This window comes from Myxine glutinosa, chromosome 1 (genome assembly GCF_964187855.1).
Source record: "Myxine glutinosa chromosome 1, kmMyxGlut1.1, whole genome shotgun sequence".
Classification (NCBI taxonomy): domain Eukaryota; kingdom Metazoa; phylum Chordata; class Myxini; order Myxiniformes; family Myxinidae; genus Myxine; species Myxine glutinosa.
In genome coordinates, this window is record NC_136261.1 from 195,183,703 (window position 1) to 195,196,472 (window position 12,770).

The window sequence follows — 12,770 nt, forward strand, 5'->3', positions numbered from 1 at the left end:
TGCACTAGTCCTTCCCGTTTGTGGCACATATACCGACATAACACATACCATTTGCCTCTATCACCATCACCACCCATGCCATAACTTTCCGTCCCTCCCATCTTTCCACTCTGACCACCGTGCTGGCTAATCTCTTCCAACACTATATTCCTACACCATTACTCCTTCCATCCCCACCTGCGTGCACCAGCTTGTATCCTCCTAACAACTTCCTCGCCTTGTCTCCTTTCCATCTGGTCTCCGGCACACACAACACTTCCAACCACATTCTCCATCATTTCCACCACCTCCATCCTCCCCCAACCCCCTTGATCCCACATTCAATCTGCCGAGTAGAGCCAAACCTTGCTTCTGAGCCACTGCCTGCCAGGCCAAGTTTGTACCATCTTGATTCATATGGGACGCTCAGGTTAGCAGTGCTGCCTGGCTGACCTGCTAGAACTCCTAACCAGGCTGTTATCATAATACTGTGTGCAAGAATGCACACACACACAAACACAGACCGCTCTCTCTACACTCGCACCCCTCCTTCCTCCCCACCCTCAAGTCACTCATATCCACATCCACCCCACTCACTCCCTCTTTCCATCTTTTCATTCCTCCTCCCCCAACCACCTCGCTCCCTCCCGCCTCCCTCGCCTCTCCCCACCCCATCTTTTTCTCCTTCATCCACTCACTACCTTCCGTCCTTCTCTTCCTCACCCACCCATTCCTCCCCCCCCCCCCCTTCCTTTTATCACTCTCTCTCCCTCATACCTTAAAGTTGCACTTGGTCAGGTTACAACAAGTGAATGCTGTTCACAAAATCAAAAATCAATCACTTTTCATAAAAGTCAGTCTTCTCAGTACTCAGTGATCACTCAGTTCTCCCACCAAAATCAATCAGTTCTTCCACAAAAATCACCTAGCTAAACAGGGAGGCAGGACGAGGATCAGGCGAGCAGGCACGACGAAATGCAGGCGTGACGAGGACCAGGTGAGCAGGCACAACAAAACAAGAAGGCAGGACGAGGATCAGGTGAACAGGCACAACAAAATGTAGGCAGGACGAGGACCAGGTGAGCAGGCACGGCAAAACGTAGGCATGACAAGGACCAGGTGAGCAGGCACAACGAAACAGGGAGGCAGGACGAGGACCATGTGAGCAGGCACGGCAAAATGGAGACAGGATGAGGACCATGTGAGCAGGCACGACAAAACTGAGACAGGATGAGGACCAGGCAAGCAGGCACTACAAAACAGACTGAGAGAATCCCACCTTCGCTCCTCAATGAGCATGTACAGTGCGAGCATCCCGCTTTCGCTCCTCAATAACCACATACTGAGAGTTCGTCCAGCTTTCGCTCCTCAATAAGCACGTTCAGTGAAAGTCCCGCTTTCGCTCCTCACTAAGCATGTACAGTGAGATAATTCAACTTTCGCTCCTCGATAAGCACATAGTGAGAGAATCCCACTTTCGCTCCTCAATAAGCACGTTCGGTGAGAGAAGCCCACTTTTGCACCTCAATAAGCACGTTTGGTGAGAGAGTCCCGCTTCTACTCCTCAATAAGCACGTACAGAGGTCCAGTTTTTAAAACAAGCAACAATCACCATCAGCACTGACTCACAGCACTTTGCTGTACATTTTGTCAGTTCACTTCTCCTTAATAATGTCAAGTCCACGACCGATGAAGACCAGCCTTGGACGGATAGTCGGTCGGTCTTTACTCCGAAGCGATCAAGCCGAAAATTGGCGGTATTTTTTGGCGCACAGGACGGGACCAAAACGCTTACCTGCACAGACGAAAGCCACACGGGTTTATCCTCGACCCAACATCATGCAAACAAGAAAACAAACAAAATGCACAGAAAGGAAATTAATGAAGTAAATCACAACAACAACAACAACAACAACAACAACATGCATTTTAAAAGGCCATTTTCCCTGCTAGAGCGGGGGTTAGCCTTGCGGTCCCCATGACAATCTTCTCCATTTTGCCCTATTTTCTGCATCTCTCCTTGTTAACCCCCTTGCCCACATTTCTTCTTCCACCATCTTTAGCCAAGTCTTTCTCGGTCTTCCCCGTCTTCTACTTCCTTCGACATTCATTTCCATCACTCTTCTCAACCAGTCACTTTCATCCTTCCTCAACACATGACCAAACCATCTCAACCTGTTCCTCTTCACAGCATCAATCACAGGCTCTATTCCCATCATCTTTCGCAATTCATCATTTGTCCTCCTCTCTCTCAACGATACTCCGCACATCCGTCGAACCATTCGCATTTCCACCCTTTCCAACCTTCGTTGCTGCTCTACGTTCATTACCCATGTCTCGCTCCCATAAATCATAACACTTCGCACACATGCAGCATACACCTTTCCCTTCAGCTTCAACGACACTCCCCTCATCATCAGCATGCCACTCAATTCCCGAAACTTCTTCCATGCACATCTCACTCGAGCAACCTTTGCCGAGTCTGATCCACCTTCTCCATTCAGCATGTCTCCGAGGTAGCAAAATGTTTTCACACCTTCCAGCTTCACGCCGTCTCCAAGATCCAACTAAACATTTCCTCCATCTGCAGCTCCCTCTGTGCACACCTTACATTTGAATGTAGCTGCCACACTGGTTAATGACCCTCTCAGACCACTACATTTTTTGATGAACCCACTCAGCGCACATTGTACACTGAATGGAGTTCACTCCGACACCCTTCCTACACACAGCACAGGGCCACTTCCCAGTTCTTTCCCCTTCACCACATGCTTTACCACTTGCCATCACCTTCGTCTTTCCGATATTCACCTTCAGACCTTTTGTCTCCATACATTCCTTCCACGTGTTCATCTTTTCCTTCAGTCTATCCATACTTTCCGCAATCAACACCAGATCATCTGCATACAACAACTCCCACGGTAAACCCTCCTTTACGTTCTGAGCCAGCACCTCCATCACAGCTACAAATAGTAGTGGACTTAGTACCGACCCTTGATGCACTCCCACCTTCACCTCAAACTCACCACTGTTCCCGTCCTTCGTCCTTACAGCTGTGCGCGCTCTTTTGTACATTGCCATCACTACTCTGATCAACCATTCCTCCACTCCTAACTTCCTCAATGCCCATGTCAATACTTTGCGTGGAACCCGATCGAATGCTTTCTCCAGATCAACAAACCCAAGAAACAACTTCTTCCTCTTCTCCATGTACTTCTCCTGCAACTGCCTCACAATGAAAAGCACGTCTGTCGTTCCTCTTCCTGGCATGAATCCAAACTGCATTTCATCGATCTTCACTTTCTTCCTTATCCTCCTCTCCAACACCCTTTCCAATACCTTAATTCCATGCTCCAATAACTTTATCGCTCGGTACGAGCCACACTCCAGATGGTCACCTTTCCCCTTGTATAGAGGGACGAGGGTACTCAGTTCCCAATCCACTGGAATGCGGCCTTCTTTCACCACCAGAATACAGATCTCTGTCATTCTCTTCACACCCCAACTTCCTGCTGCCTTCAACATATCTCCCACAACTCCCGTCGGCCCTCCCGCTTTTCTACCCTTCATTGCTTTTATCGCTTCCTCAACTTCCTTCTCAGTTATCTTCTCTGCCGGTCCTAAAACTGGGTTACTCTCTATGTTGCCATCCCATTCATTCTCTGTATTCAACAGCATTTCCATATATATTTTCCATCTTCCTTTAATTCCATCTGGGTCGACAACGATTTGTCCCACTTCATCCTTCAAGCAACTCACCCCCATCACATCACACCTCTCTTTCGCTATCTGCTTTGCAATCCTGAATACTGCTTTCTGACCCACTTCCGAATCCAAGCGTTCTCCGAACATTTTCATACATGCCTCCTGCGCCTTTGCTTCCTCTTTCTTTGCAGCCTTCCTGGCTGCCTTATAACTTTCATGCTCTGCTGTTTCTGCTCCCGTACCCTTCGCCTTCTGCCACTCCTTGAACTTCTTCCTCTTCTCGTCAATCCTCTTTCCAACTTCATCATCCCACCACCATGTTTCCGAGTGCCTCGGTGGTCCTTTTGTCCATCCACATACCTCACCAACGACTCCCAACAGACTAGCTTTCATTGACATCCAACCACTTTCAAGCTCAACCACATCATCCTCGACCCTACTCAGCCTCTCTTTTAATGCCTCCCTTACTGTCACCTCTTTCAACCTCCACACCTTCATTCTCGGTTGGTACTTCACCCACCGAGCTCTCCTCGCACCTTTCACCCTTACGTCGCAGACAACCAAGTGGTGCTGTGAACCAGCCTCCTCCCCCGGGATCACCTTTGTGTCCCAGAGGTGCCCCCTATCTCGCCTACGCACCATCAGGTAGTCAACGGTCGTCGTCGACCCACCTGACGTGTATGTAACAAGCTTATTATCCTCTTTCTGGAACTGAGTATTACAAATCAACAAATGAGCTCCATCGGCAAACTCCAAAATCCTTTCACCTTCTCCATTTCTCACACCATATCCGTAACCCCCATGAACTCTGTCAAAACCATCCATACTCCTTCCCACATGTCCATTTAGGTCTCCTCCTACCACAACAACTTCCTCATCTTTCACGTTTTCCATCAGCTTCTCTATCGCACACCAGAACTTGTCCTTCTCTTCATCGCTTCGACCAACCTGCAGAGCATATCCCGAGATGACGTTCACCAAGATCTTTCCAATCATCATTTTCACCATCATCAACCTATCACTCACTCTAGTCACACTCACCACACTGTCTACAAACTCCTCAGAAAACAGGACACCAACACCATTCACGCCCTCCAGGCACCCTTGCCACACAAACTTGTATTTCTGTCCCTGCCTACCCTTCACCATTCTCACACCACTTCCCTTCCATCTCGTCTCTTGCACACAACATATGTCCACTCTTCTTCTGACCAATACTTCCACCACTTCTCTTGATCTCCCTGTCATTGTCCCTACATTCCATGTCCCAAACTTCAGAAACCGATCTCCACTTCGGGCTGTACCCTGCCCACATGTAGAAATAACTCCCTTCAATCCCACTCCTCCCTCCAGGTCTTTCAAACAGCTGTTCACCACCATCTCTTATCTTCCCCCATCCAAAACCTTGATCTTTTCTACCCCCACTAATTCACCCCAGATCCACCTTGTTTGTAATTCCAACTTCTTTCCTGGTAGTCCTGGCAGTGTCCATATGTTTTATGCCTCTCCCACCCCCTTTCCCATGCCTCCCCCCCAAAGACCTCTCCCTCCCACAGATCTCTCGATGTCTCCATGTCTCTCGGTTCCTGCTCTCAAATGTTGTGTTTGTGTCCTTTCCCCTCTCTCCCCATCTTGTCTACCGCTCCCGATGTTATTTGTTTTATGTGTCGGTTTGTCGGTCATGTGTCGGTTTGTCGGTCATGTGTCGGTTTGTCTTTCTCTGTGATAAATGTTCGCTCTGTCACGAGCCTCGATCTTGTATACAAAAAAAATAATAATAATAATAAAAAAAAAATTGTCATGGTTCTCTTTTTGAGGCAATGTTTTTATGGCCGGATGCCCTTCCTGACGCCAACCCTCTTAGTCGCCTCTTACGACACGCAGGGATACGGCGTACCTATTCTTATCCAGGGTACACACTGGGAAACGTTTAAAACATGGAAATTCTGGGGGGTGGGGGGGGGGGGGGTCGTCAGCATCACGGCTGCGGTTTAAACATATTTAAATAAATATTTAAACAAAACCATGAAAAACAATCTAGGAAAAGTCTCTAAGTGAGAACGTGGATTTGAGAAAACAGGAGCAGAGGTGAAAGAAAACGAGATATAGGGGGCGGGGCACAAGTCGAGACGAGGAGGCCGCACGAGACACCAGGCCGCACGAGGCGCGAACAAAGAAACGACTAATTACACACAAATTTGCAAAACTACAAAACCAAAACCAAATAGAAACACACAATAACACATACACAACAAAATACGCAGCGGAAATTTGACAAAGAAACGAACGGGAAAACACTCAAACTTTAATGCCGTGGAGAGATCGAAGCAAGCCCCGTAAATCAAAGAACCAAAATTGAACGGTGAGGTAAAAACTGATATCCTAACTTGAGACGTCTCCACTCAGACACTAAAACAGACAGGGGAATGATTAAAAGAAAATCCCCCCTTTTTGTTGGCACTCAGCTCTGGTCTCGACGAGCACTTTGGTGGGGTCGGTCGACGAGAGCACCACGTGTCGAAGCACCTAAACAATGGCGCCGGTCAATCGTGCCAGCACACAGAAGCCAGCCAGCACAACACGGTCCCCAGCCCCCATCCTCCCCCCTGTAGAGCACTGAGTCAACACCTGGCTGCAAGGTTTCCAACAACACCCTTGGCTGCAAGGTTCTCTGGGCCCCGAACAGTTCTCCCCATAATCGGACCCGGGACAAAAGTGACCACCCGAGACGAAATCCAGAACAAGAGAGAGGGAGAAACTGATTCTACCTCCTCTGTTCTCGAAGTCTCTCAATGACGTCACCCTGATCAATCATGCACTTTGTGACGAGGCCTCACGGCCCTCTTGACCGCCTACGATTTTCCGCCTCTGCTGGGCGGGGCCTTTTTCCTTCGTCGGTTGGTGGGGCGGTGTTAATTGTAGATCGTAATGTCCGGGTACTGTCGGCATTTATGCCGGTAGTTGTGGTTTAATGGAGCACTCGTTGTTATTGTTGTTGTTGTGATTGTAAAGATGTGGGTTTTTATGGCCGGCTTGTTATAATTGTAAGAATTGTAAGAACATAGGGGAAATCACAGGGAGCAATCACATACTGGGAGAACTACCTTTAGACCCTACCTAATTGACATGTCTTTACCCCCCCCCCCCCCACCCCTCTGCCGTGTAAAGAACACATAAACAACCTTAAGCTCCCAGTTTTTCTACTTACATAAATCGAGATGGGCTTCCTACTCGCACGCGGTCCATGCTAATACTACACAATCCTATCTGTACTAGGGTATTTCATCCCCTACCCCCACAAACGTAACAATAATAAACATGAACACCTGACACATTGTAATACAAGCACTCAATGTTTGTCCACCGAGCATTGCAGCCATCATTAACCTTCTGGGTTTTCTAAACAATATTCATCTTCATACAAATACAGTATTCGTATTAATCCCCAGCATTCTGATCGCACCATCCCTTGGCACCTCAGTGATGACTTATCCACTCCGGACTTGCCACGCAACCCATTTGACAAATCAATCGGGGATTACTCGATTTCAGATTTGCCGCGCGACTCACCCAAAAGTCCGACCAGGACAAGAAGAGCTCTATATCGCTCTGGCCTTACCTCCCCTTTGCCTACCCAGCCTACAAATTATTCAGGCAGAGACACAAAGGCCTGCCTCTCCGTGCATGTAACCCCTCCCTCCATTCCACACCCGCATCTCTCCCATTCCAACAAGCAATATTGGCCCTACATTTTGGTAAGTACCCCTGCAACTGTTCATTTAATTGGCCATTTGCATAACTCATTTATGTTCTTTCTTGATTTGTTTAACACGAGAATATAAAAGCCGTCGCTTCGCTGACGGGAATAATGATCTTTGCGTAATTGCTAAAAATAAAATGGTCGTTGTTAATGGGCAAAAATACAATTAAGTGGTATTTACCGGCCTAGCTATATACTTGCTTTGCTGAGAAGGAGGGGGCAGATAGAGAGGTGGGAGATAGAGAGAGGGGTGAGAAAAAGTGAGATTGGGAGGGGGGAAGGTGTGGATGCGGGGGAGAGAGAGAGAGAGAGAGGGGGGTCTCAAGTCACAAGTTGGTGTTTGCAGTTTCGCTACGTGATCACACACAAACCTTCCTTCCTTTTTTATTTTTTTTGCATCACAAACCTTCCTGGGAATTCCAAGAATCCAACATCGTTTCAATTTCAATTCAGTTTCAGTTTTCAATTCAAATCCATTAATCCATTCTCACGTTGTAGGACAACAGACAGACAGACAGACAAGGCTCCTTTTACAATACAGATTTTTCTCTAATACATAGTAAATGAGGTACCATTATGTTAGGGTGACCAACAATGTGCCCTGGGAACGCATCACCTCCTCCCCCCTCTCCACCATTACATCTGTGGGAATGTCTTGGTTCTCTTAATGGCACACTTTCTAGGAACGCATCCACAAAGTTAAGTGGAAACCTGCTGTAACATGTTTTCATTTTACAATGCGACAATTTATTCCAGGCAACCTTCTATTTTTTTTCCATTTAAAGCAATTCAATGTCTTAAATCATAGATAAGTCGATTCTCAGTATAAGTAGAGGCACGGACATTCAGGGAAAAAAGTATCGACTTATACGCTTAAAATACGGTATATTTATATACCAGTACTTTGTTTGTTGCTTTGTTTTTCCTTCCTACGCTTTCATTTTCATTTTATTTTATGTTGGTAGTGGTATAAGAGGCCATGCTGTGCATCTGGTGGAATATAGCAAACAAACTTAGAAACACGTGGAGGTGCTATAAATATCTACATATGCATATTCAATACACATGTACTTGATTTGTAAAACTAAATTTAAAATAAGACAATACTATTGGAATCATCTTTATACCAAACTAAAGTTGGTGACATCGATTTGCTTTACCTGGTACATTATCATCCCAGACAGCACTCCATAAGGCAGGATTTGAACCCGGTTGCATCTCTCCAACAGTAGCCTCATTCATTCCCAGGAAGGCGAGAGGGAGAGCGATTGCCCCATGCCGATGGAGTGCATCAGGGCAGTGTTGTGATATCGAGTGCGTGGTCAATGCACATGCATGGTGCAATGTTGCATCTGAAAACAAATGAACATCTTTAAAATATCATTTATGAATAAAAGTGACATGCCTTTACATATAGAAAATCGCAAAATGCTCACATATAGAAGAAAAAAAAAAATCGTGTGTGTGTGTGTGTGTGTGTATATATATATATATATATATATATATATATATATACATACATACATACATATATATATATATTGTTGCGGATATGAGATTGGCCTCCATCCATATCCGCTTGTAAATATTCCCCTATTTCCTCCATACTTCCCAACTATCCCCAATCCCCCATTCCCTAGTCCCATTTTCTGTAAACAACACTCTGTAGACCCGACCTTCCCCTATTTCCCCCATTAAATGTCGCATCCAGGTCCACCGCATCTCACGTAGACAACTATAGGACATCTTGCTAGTTATTCTTAGTCTATGTCAGTTAAGGACTCGTTTCCATTAATTCTGACTCTTCGTTGCACCAGAATGTGATTGTATGGCACCGTTAGGAAGTTTAGGACCTCCCAATACCTCCCCGCAGCTTTTCCTCACGGTTCAGCAACAACAACAACAACAGCAACAACAACGGCGGCGGCGCGGGGAGTGCGCGTCCTCACTCTGGCGTGGTAGCCGCCATCGAACATGTGCTCGACGGGGTTACCACGTAGGGGCTCGCTGTCAGCTCCTCGTCAAGGGCGGAGCCCGGTAACCCCCCGCACCCAATAGAAGCGGCGGACCGATCCCATCTGGGGCGGGGCCAACGAGCCGAGGGCGTGTCACTTCCCGCTGAGCATGCGCAGGAAGAGGGAGGTGACGTCAGATGCGCGCTGGACTTGAAAGAGAGACGCCACCTCCGAGCGCTGCAATACCTCCCGCATCTCTGGACTGGACCGAGCTGTATCCTGTCCCTGAGCCAAGGTGCACCTTGTGCTATCGACTGCCTGTCCTTCCCTGCCATCAATCCCTGTGTAAGTCAGTCTTGTTCCGTTTGTCTGTGGTCTGTCTGGGATAAATAAGATTGTGTCTAAGTGCCTATCTCTTCTGTGCTTTACCTCTTACCTTGTAATCTACCCCTTTTCTGCATCACCAATTATATCCTCCTCCGGAGGTCTTGAGAACTGTACCCCTTGTGTCGTTTCATTTATCCCAGCCGTTGTGTCCTTTCCTTCATTGATTTAGCATAGCGCGATTTCGTCAACGTCGGGTGGAATCGGGTAAACTGTGCGAACACGGCGGCCATTCCGCTCGGCCCATCATAACATCTTAATCCGCGTGTCCGTAACAATATATATATATATATATATATATATATATATATATATATATATATATATATATATATATATATATATACGTACGTACGTACGTACGCACATACATACATACATACATACATACATACATACATACATACATACATACATACATATATATATATATATATATATATATATATATATATATATATTGTTACGTGGTCCTCCCGGTAACTACCTGGTCTTGGTGACCCCCGGACCGTGGGAGGACCCCGCCAGAAAGATATATGATCTATACGCGTTCGTAATGCAATCAATATGAAAGACACAAACAATTCAGGTCAATAAGCAACCCCACACCAAGGATCCGGATTAAGTAATAATATATTCTCAATCCATCAACCACAATCAACAATCAATCAGCAATATTACTAAGATGGCCATCTCATCTATTTCCCCCCTTTCCCCACTCACAACCCCTCAATGGTCACTGTCCCTCACAATGTCTCTGGGCCCCTCCAGACCAAGGTGAAGGTTGACTTCTCCGCACACGGGCGGTTGAACGGACCCCTGGCTGACGTGCTCTAACGTGCACGTCGCGTACCGGGAACAGCTGCTGCAGCGCACACCTCCTTGCAAAGCAAAGCGGGCAAAGCAAAGCGCAGCTCGCAAAGCACGCGAGGCCCAAAGTGCGACCCGTACGCATCCTTGTAGACGTTGAGGCGAACTGTGCCGGACGCTTGGTTCCGTGCACGAACCCACGGCAACTTGACGCATAACCGGTAATTACCCCGCGCAGGTAACTCCTCTCGCCAGACGGGCTTTCAAACGCAGCGTTCCCCACGCTGCTCAATATCGACACCGCTCGCGTCGGAGCTGGGCGAGGAAGAAGAAGATCGCCGCTTCTCCAGGACCTCGTGTCTTGTTTTTCTTCTTCCGGTTCACTATCCCGTTTCCGGTCTCCTGTTATCCGGAGCCTCTTTAACCATTTAACCACAACAACCTTTAATAGAATAAACATTAATAAGCAATGACATGAATAGTAATTCACCTAAATCCGGGATCCGTAACACTCCCCCCCTTCAAGAAAGAAAGTTTGAACCCCGCGAAAACTTTCTGGGCCGACCAACTTTGATAAACAAACCCGATACCCCAAATCATCAGTTCCCCCCGGGCACAATTATCGCATCTCAAAAATAAAGCAACAAACTTTCACCAAAACCCCCCAGAGATTCCAAGGTAATTCCCTCTAGACCAAGCGTCAACAACTTCTAGTTGCTCTTGGATGGAGGCCCAGCTGAGTACTCACTACATGGACGCCTTAAGGAATGTGGGGTTCACGGTTAGTCCGTGGAGGAAAGTTCATTACATGGACGCCTTTAAGAACGTGGAGTTCACGGTTAGTCCGTGCAGGAACGTTCCCTACCGGGACGCCTTTTAAGAACGTGGCGTTCACGGTTAGCCCGTGTAGGAGCCCAGGCTCGGCGGCTCCGCCGTATATAGAGTGCTTCAACTTCTCCGGACTCCTAACAGTTACGGTGGGACCCCTTGTCCCAGCAGTCACCTGACTGGCGGTCTCCTTCTCGGCCAGTCCTCTGCCAATCATTCTTTCGGGAGATGCCGTAACTCTGGGAGCCTCCATAGTAATATCGGCTGCTGCCAACACCAAAACTACCGCCAAGTGGTCCTCTTCTGTAGACCTCTCGACGCCTACGAAATGCCTTCCCTACTGTTATGGTCTGACCCTCCAAATCCTTACCATTCCAATTCTTCTCTGCCTCCCTGGCGTCTTTTGTGCTTGCAAACGTGACAAAGCCGAACCCTCTTGACCGTTGCGTTTCCCTGTCTTTTACCAACCGCACTTCCACCAGCGGCCCATATCTGTTGAAGACAGAGGTCAGAACTTCTTCCTCTGTGTTGAAGTTCAGTCCCCCTACAAATAACTTGGCACTTTTGTCGCCATCCCGAGCTGGGGTGGTGTTATTTCCCCTGCGGTGCTCTTTACCCACCCTCGGGTTACCATAAATTTGCCCCCCGGCCAAATCATTCCCGATAATGACAGATACTCCCTCTACAGGAAGCGTGGCTTGTAAACCGACGGTGACCGGTCCTGACACCAAATCGGATTCCAAATGGATAACATGAAGTGGGGCACTAACACAGCCACCGATCCCTTGTAACCGAACCCTATCACCAGTTGCGGTACTCTTTGACAATGGCAAAATGCCTTCAAACATTAAGGATTGATGGGCTCCTGTGTCCCTCAATACCCTGACAGGTCTTGGGTTAGTCAAGTCTCCCTCGAGTGAGACCAACCCCTCATAAATAAATGGTTGGTAACTCTTCTGTGGGCAATTTCTTACGCTTGCCATCGCATTCGGAGTTGTAATAGTCGGACTCCGCTCTGGGTTTTCCCTTTTCATGAGGTAACAACTGGACATCAAGTGTCCAGGTTTCTTGCAAAAAGCGCAAGTAGGTCCGGAGGAAAAACTCGTGGTCTGCCTCGGGCCCCCCGAAAAATAAGTTTGTCCTGGGCCCGTCGCCCTCTGATTTCGAACAGTTCGGGTATCAGCGTTGTCCCCGTAATCATCTCGAGGCCGCCGCCATGTATTGTCGTTCTCCGCACCTGCTGTTCCACAACTCCCCTGCGGAAATCTAGGCGAGGAGTTAGGTTCGTGGACCCCTATCCGGTGTGTTAAGGCATAATCATCTGCCATGGTGGCTGCGTCCCACAACTT

General features: G+C 47.6%; 1 protein-coding gene across 1 annotated transcript in view; it reads right to left on the reverse strand.

Moving 5' to 3' along the window:
• ECPAS (Ecm29 proteasome adaptor and scaffold) overlaps positions 1–12,770 on the reverse strand; it is a 305,571-nt gene that overhangs the window by 45,630 nt on the left and 247,171 nt on the right. The window contains exon 41 of the mRNA XM_068124669.2: positions 8,605–8,796. Coding sequence (XP_067980770.2) covers positions 8,605–8,796 — 192 coding nt within the window. The remainder of the gene's footprint in view (positions 1–8,604; positions 8,797–12,770) is intronic.